The sequence below is a fragment of the Macrobrachium rosenbergii genome, chromosome 21 (genome assembly GCF_040412425.1).
Source record: "Macrobrachium rosenbergii isolate ZJJX-2024 chromosome 21, ASM4041242v1, whole genome shotgun sequence".
Classification (NCBI taxonomy): domain Eukaryota; kingdom Metazoa; phylum Arthropoda; class Malacostraca; order Decapoda; family Palaemonidae; genus Macrobrachium; species Macrobrachium rosenbergii.
In genome coordinates, this window is record NC_089761.1 from 61665426 (window position 1) to 61672722 (window position 7297).

The following is a 7297-nucleotide window of genomic DNA, read 5'->3' on the forward strand; positions in this document are numbered from 1 at the left end:
AACCTCAACTTTGACTTTATATTGCAGCTGTTTTATGTAATTATACTGTTCCTTATATTGTAGCTGTATTTATGTACTTTTACTGTTCCTTATATTGTAGCGCTGTATTTATGTACTTTTATGATTATATATGTTGTGGCTGTGTGATGCTTTTGCGTTTTTGATTGCAGTGTCGAGCGATGACATAACCTCGTAACATCGCTGTAACGAATACAGGTATATGAATACTGGTATATTTGGCTTGACGTAAGCTCGGAACTGACATAACCTGAGTCTGATGTAACCTGGGGACTGCCTGTATTCCTTTTCCTTTTTTGGTTGCTGACAGTGTGTTTGCATTGATTTCCCAAACCCATCAGTCAAAGAAGCCTTCTTGCAAGGAATCAAGTTTATGTATTCCTTACTGATACTGTTTAATGGATACGTAACAAAGTCTGGTAGTTACGCAACAGCTGTTTCATTCTCTGATATACTTGCTAATAAATTGACCTTTCAGGTGTGGTAGATTTAATCGCTTGGAGGTTCCTTGACAATAGGGTTGCCATAGTTAAGGTAATCCTGCTGTCACAGCCATCCTTTGTGTTACTGTTTAGAATCTGGCTGAATCTCATTGCTTGATTTCTGTAGATATTTGTAATTTTCGACTGCAGACGAGGTGAGTTTCAGCAGTGGTGGAAGGAGGTTGAGATATTCTCCTTTCCTTCATCGCCTTCATCTGCGTTGTGCTTTTGAACCTCACCTCTGCGAGTTGAGAAGGCTTATTAAGCTTCTTTTTGTGTGCCTTTGCCTTTGGGGTGGGTGGGGAGACTCGATCACCATTTGCAATTGATTTCCTTGGCAGGGGTGGCACTCAGTGCCTTTCCCTTAGACTGGAGGTTCTCTTCGTCTCGTCACTGTAAGCTTTGGAGCTTGCTTCGAGTCGAATTCTCTTCTCTCTGAGAGAAGTAGTGCGTTGATCCCTCTTGCTGCTCATTTTGCTCCTCATTTTCCTGTTGACTGACCGGGTTGATGGTAACAAGTTTGGATTGTTCTTCCTGGTTCTCAAGCGCAGTCCTTTGGGATTACCTGCAGAAAGGTTTGAATGACTCATTCTCACGGACCCTTGGCTTTATTCTGAGCTACAGGTTAGGTTAGGTTTGCTGATGATCCATGGTGTTTTCCCTCTCTTTCCTTGGTCAGGCAACCAGGGTAGAAACACTTATGTTCCTCCCCAACAGTCTTTCCGAGATCATGGGGAAGAGGTTTTCATGTCTCATTCGCACTATTCAGCCATTCCTGAATTCTTGGTTTTAATTGAGTTTGAGAGCCATGAGCTGTATGGGCTTACATGGCTGGATGGCCATAGTGATCAGGTCAGACTTCAGCCTGTCTGTCCCTGGCTCTTCTGTGCCTGTTAGAAAGAAGTTAACATGACCTGGCGTGCAGCTCAGTACACTGTCGATGGCTCCGATCTTTGGACTGGGTTGTTCAGTAGTGAAGGGTTTTGTGCAAGTTCCCCACCTCTTTTGGCAAGGGGTGAGAAGGACAGATAATTATGGTAAGCAAGCTCATTGATCTTATTTATCTGTTTTATTGTCTCCAACACCTCAGTTTGGTTCTTGCTGCCTGATTAAGTAATGGAGTACAAACCCTTTACTGAATGGTCCTGAAGTCTAGCATCTGCTACATCCCATAGTGCAGTATGCTAGAAATGCGGGGTTCCTTTCTCTGCTCCTGACGAACCAGGAAGGTAACCAACCCCAGTTTGATGAACCTATTACCAGTTGGTTGAGAGATCTGCCCAGACTCCTCCCACCAGTGGGTAAGTCTCCTATGTAAAGAATGAAGGTTTTTATATATGAAGGAATGAATAACAAATTTTAAAAGTCATTTGTATTTTTCCTAACATACAAACCTGATGGTTTTACATTTATGGCCCACCTCAGCCACCCCTCACTCTGGTACCTGGGCCGGAAGACAAAGTGTTGGAGTGCAGACCGACAGGTGGGTGGGTGGGGCTTCCCCCACCTGTTATTAGTCGAATACCTGTTCAAATAAGTTTGAATGACCATTCCAGCTTGGGTCACAAGCTAAAATCCCTATGTAAAGAACTTCAGGTTTGTATGTTAGGAGAAATACAAGTTACTTTTAAAATTTGCTATTCTTAAAGTAAAATATCCACGATGAAATATATGGAAGCTCAGGTTTCTGACCCAGAGTTTCTGATAACGCTTCCCAAGAGAACTGTGATCAGTAACTTATTAACGAGTGTACCACATGAAAACGTGATAACTTATTAACGAGTGTACCACATGAAAACGTGATGACTTATTAACGAGCGTACCACATGAAAACGTGATACACTTAGGAGTGAAAACGAGTGTACCACATGAAATCGTGATGACTTATTAACGAGCGTACCACATGAAAACGTGATACACTTAGGAGTGAAAAGGTTAAAGTTTCCAAGGTCACTGAAGATTTGTAATGAGGTAGGTAATCTCTTTGTAACTACAATTGTGGGATATTACTGAGCCTTTTGTCAAAGAATACCACAAAGAAGTCACTGTTCAAAAGGATATTGAAGGAAATCTTGATACAGGAACCAGAAAGTGATAATGATGAAGATATACCCTGAGGGATGTATGTAAGAATTTGGAATGCAAAACCTCTTGTTAACAAATTATTATTAAGTGGTACAACATTATTTCAGGGAGTACTTGAGGCATACAGCGTCACTTAACATCCATGTTACAGGTTACTTGACAGCAAGATTATGTCCATCAGAGTGGAGAGGAGTTTTGTGAGACACAACAAATATGTTGAAGCAGTTCAATTGACTGTTGGTTTACAGATATTTATTATTATTGGACAGTGGGTCATCTGGAGAGACTTGGGAATCCAGAGTGTCTGTGGGCTCATGCTTGATTGATGGGTTTGCTATGAACAATAAATTAAAACCTCCTGAATTACATAAAATTTTTCTAATAATCTTTTACCTTCGTATTCAGACTTTCGCTGGAAGAGAGTCATTAGTTTCACGTTGTCAAGGTTTGGAAATGAATGGCGATCCAGCGATGAATGTACTTCAGTTCTAATGAGAGTGTTGGATATATAAGTTCCTAAAATAGCAGATAAAAAATTCTAGGTATCAGATTTGTCTTGATGGTGAAAGGAGAAAAGGGAAAAAATAAAATAAACAAGTAAGAGTGATAGAAGCAGTGTATAACAATAGAAGAAAGTGAAAAAGTAGGTGATCCCCTGCATTAAAAACAAAGTTGAAGGACCAAAGGTTAAAATGAGCATCTTGGAATATCAGCTGAAGAGAGAGACAGAGGACGCAGTGTCCCCATCTCTGGTCAAGAGTGAAAATGGAGGTTTAGTGGGCAGTGATGTCTCTTTGGATCCTATGATGGAAATGAAGACGGAAATGAAGACGGAAGTGGAGGTGTGTTATGAGTCTGATGTTGACATGAAGTATCACTGTGGCAGAGGATGATGAAGGTAATTCCTTTGCCTGTCGAAGGAGTCGACAAGGGAAGACCTTATTGACCCTTGGAGATCCACAGGGGAGAGGGCTTTCACTTGCAATGAATGTAAGGAAGTCATTCTCCCGGAAATTTCTTCTCCAAGACCCATGCTGATCATACTGAGGAGAGGCCCTTCACGATGTAAGGACTGTGAAATCGTTCTACAAGTCAAATCTCAAGGCCACATGACCAGTCCACACAGGGGAGGCCCATTTGTGTGCAACAACTGTGATCGTTCTCCTGAAATCAACTCCTCAAGACCACATGGCGATCCATACAAGGGAGAGGGAAGCCGCCTGCAAGGAGTGTGGAAGCCGTTCTCCGGAAATCGTATCTCAAGATCCACATGGCGTCCACACAGGGAAGACCTTCACCTGCAACGACTGTGGGCAGTCGTTCTCCCTGAAATCTCATATCAAGACCCATGGCGATCCACATGGAGAAATTTTCTGGTGCAATGACTGTGGGAAGTCGTTCTCCCTGAAATCACATCTGAAGACCCACATGGTGACCCACACGGGGGAGGGTGCCTTCGCGTGCAAGGACTGTGGGAAGTCGTTCTCCCTGAAATCACATCTGAAGACCCACATGGTGATCCACTCAGGGGAGAGGGCCTTCATGTGCAAGGACTGTGGAAAGTCGTTCTACAAGAAATCAAATCTCAAGGCCCACATGGCAGTCCACACGGGGGAGAGGCCCTTCGTCTGCAAGGACTGTGGGAAGTCGTTCTCCCAGAAATCGAGTCTCAAGAAACACATGAGGATACATCCTGTGGAAGGCCATTTGCTTGCTAAGTCGTAGGGGAAAATTTTTGCCTGGAGGAACGGCCTGGAACAACATTTCCAGATCCGGGAAGGAGAGATAAGCAGCGCGAGGATGCTTTAAAGTCACCGATTGATTGCGAGCTGTCTCCCAATGATTCATTGACCTGTGTCACTGATTCTGACTGCATGATTCATTTTTCTTGTTTTGTGAATCACATTGGACCTCCATAGACTAATTAGTTATGAAGTTACAGTAAACCCCCCGTATTCACGTTCTCAAGATTCGTAGACTCACATATTCGCAGATTTCTCTGTGGAACGTATCTACCCATTATTTGTGGAAAATTCGCCCATTCGCAGTATTTTTCACTGAGAAATATTCACTAATTACTGTATTTTCATGACTAAATGCACTTTTCGTGATAAAACTATTAAAATACTCAGGTATAAGCATTTTTAGAGTTCTTTTATTTAAACTATCAAAATAGGAAGTTTTAAGTGTTTTTAGAGGACTTTTAAGTATTCGCGGATTTTAGCTATTTGCGGGGGGCTGCGGTACACATCTGTTAATACAGGGCCTGTACTATATTGAATTTACAATATGCAGTTCAATAAATTGTTTTCCTAACAATGCTTGCGTTTAAGTAGCCCTTCCAATATGAAGATTGACCCAGAGGCTCTCTGTAGGCAGCCTTAAAATCTGGTTCATATCCATCCACAACTTCTCTCTCGGGATGAGGTACGATAAAGGATTTGCTAAGGGAGACGTGAGGCAGAATTTGATGGTGAAGGGAATGATAGTAGCTGCCAGGGACTTTGTCTTATCCAAGGGATGCTTTTTGTTCTATTGCCAAGCCAACGAAAGAAAACGGGAACTAGAACAGGTAGAACGACTGTCGTTAGACCGATTCAGACATCCAGCAACACTGACACCAAGGAATATGTCAATGCATTAATGTAGATGAATATAAATATATGTTCTTTTGCAAGTGATAGATTGAAGACCTTGGGAGAATAACATCAGAATTTGGTCTAAATGGAAACATTAATTTTCAAGGACTGGAAGTACATGCAATATAGATGATCAGGGCGTGTGCAAGGCATTGTGGGAATAAACAAGTAAAATCGTGAGTTTCTTTGGCATAGTTGAGTTTTCTGTACGGCAACAATGCTGTGCGGAAACTCTCAGCCCACGACCTTAATCTTTCAGCCATGGCCCATGCAAGCTCAGCTGTGGCCCATGAAACCTACAGCCATGGCCCAGTAGTGGCTTGTGTTGTTGGCACTTATAGCGTTGCCAGACACATCATCATGGCTAACCTTAACCTTAAATAAAATAAAAATTACTGAGGAGGCTAGAGGGCTGCAATTTGGTATGTTTGATGTGTGGAGGGTGGATGATCAACACACCAATTTGCAGCCCTCTAGCCTCCTCAGTAGTTTTTAAGATCTAAGGGCAAACAGAAAAAAATGCGGACGGACAGACAAAGCCGTCACAATAGTTTCCTTTTACAGAAGACTAAAATTGTGAAAATGAGTGACTCAAAAGACGGAGTTGCTTAGAAAATAATGAATTAAAATTGTAAAAAATAATCAAAAAGCAAAATCAATGAGAGAGTACGTGAGACCTGGACTTCAGTTTTTCTATAAAACTCTAGATAATCAGAAGTTATAGAAGAGGAAATAGAAGAACTAATGATAAAACATATAAAGAAATCCAAATCAAATAAAAAGCAGAGAAAGGAGGAATAATTGGAAAGTGTGAGGCAAAATAAACATGAATAAGAAGACTCCATATGAAATTAGTGCCGTCAGTGCACCTCATGCAGTGCACTGTAGGCATTTCAAGGTTCTTTGCAGCTCGCCTTCCTTGGAAGGCCCCTGCTTTGTATAAACACTCATTCACTTGGCTATGCCTCACTGTATTCTCCCTCTTCCATCTTACTTTCTTTATGCCTTTCAATTCTTTGCAGTGCACCGCACCTTTATGCATGCTTGCTGCTGCTTTGAGTTTTCCTCCTGTTGCACCTTTCAAACCTTTCTTTGCTGTCAATTTCTGTTTCAGCGTTGAATGACCTCACAGGTCTCGGTCCTTGGCCTTTGGCCTAAATTCTATATTGTATTCTAATAAGTAAGAAGAAGCTTGCTGTAACTGTGTGCCCAGACAGCAAGATCTCTTAAACTCTTTAGATCCAAATGGCAGAAGAAGAAGAAGGAGAAAGAGTAATGAGGAGAAAGACTAAACATTCAGAGAAAGAGATAACTGGAAATCTGGCTTGTTACTAACCTATAAAAAATACAGAAACATTTGTACTGGATTGAAAAATTATTAGCTAAATCTCACATATAATAGATAATAATGCGATGTTAAATATAAAATGAAATTATCTATTAAAGAATATGATATAATAAGAGAAAATGGTGTGAATAAGCGCAGCCAAAGGTAGAAACAGATTTTCAAAGAGTTTTGCAGCCATATCAGGAAGGTAAGGATGAAGAAATGGCTAAAATAGACAGTGATGGATGGTAAATAGAAAATATGAAAGTATCTATTGAAAATATAACATGATAAAGAAAAAAAGGCTTAAATAAACCATTGAAAGGAGAAACAGAGCTGCAACAAAGAGTGGTCCCTCAATTTCTACTAAAATCATAAACACTCCAGCGCCCAGCTTATTATTTACAAATATAAATAACTCAAGCCCTTTATTTGTTTCTTAATTTTTTTTTTTACTTTATTTATTTTTATTTCGTTATTTTTATAAAAGAAATACAAAATTGAAGTCGATTTTTTCATGTTTTCCTTTTATTATTATTTTTCTTTTTCTTCTTCTTGTGCCCCTTTAAAGTGGGGGTGTGAGGAGACTGCGTAGCGGCAGTCTTATGGCATCGATTTGATATTGAATCATTTAGATGACTTACAACCTTGTCAATGTTCATATTATTTTCGAACAATTAGGGCACACTTTAACTAAATATTAACTGCACCAAGCCTCGGATGGCAAAAATGTGAAAGGATCAAAC

The 7297-nt window shown here is 40.5% G+C and overlaps 1 protein-coding gene across 1 annotated transcript; it reads left to right on the plus strand.

Annotated features, from left to right (window-relative positions):
- Positions 1-3773: 3773 nt before the first annotated feature.
- On the plus strand, positions 3774-4310 carry LOC136849518 (gastrula zinc finger protein XlCGF7.1-like). The gene has a single exon (XM_067122860.1). It carries the CDS (start codon positions 3774-3776, stop codon positions 4308-4310), a length of 537 nt encoding a protein of 178 aa, XP_066978961.1.
- Positions 4311-7297: the final 2987 nt, after the last annotated feature.

Coding starts and splice junctions, on each gene's coding strand:
- LOC136849518 (XM_067122860.1), top strand. CDS start 3,774: ATGGCGATCCATACAAGGGAGAGGGAAGCCGCCTGCAAGGAGTGTGGA.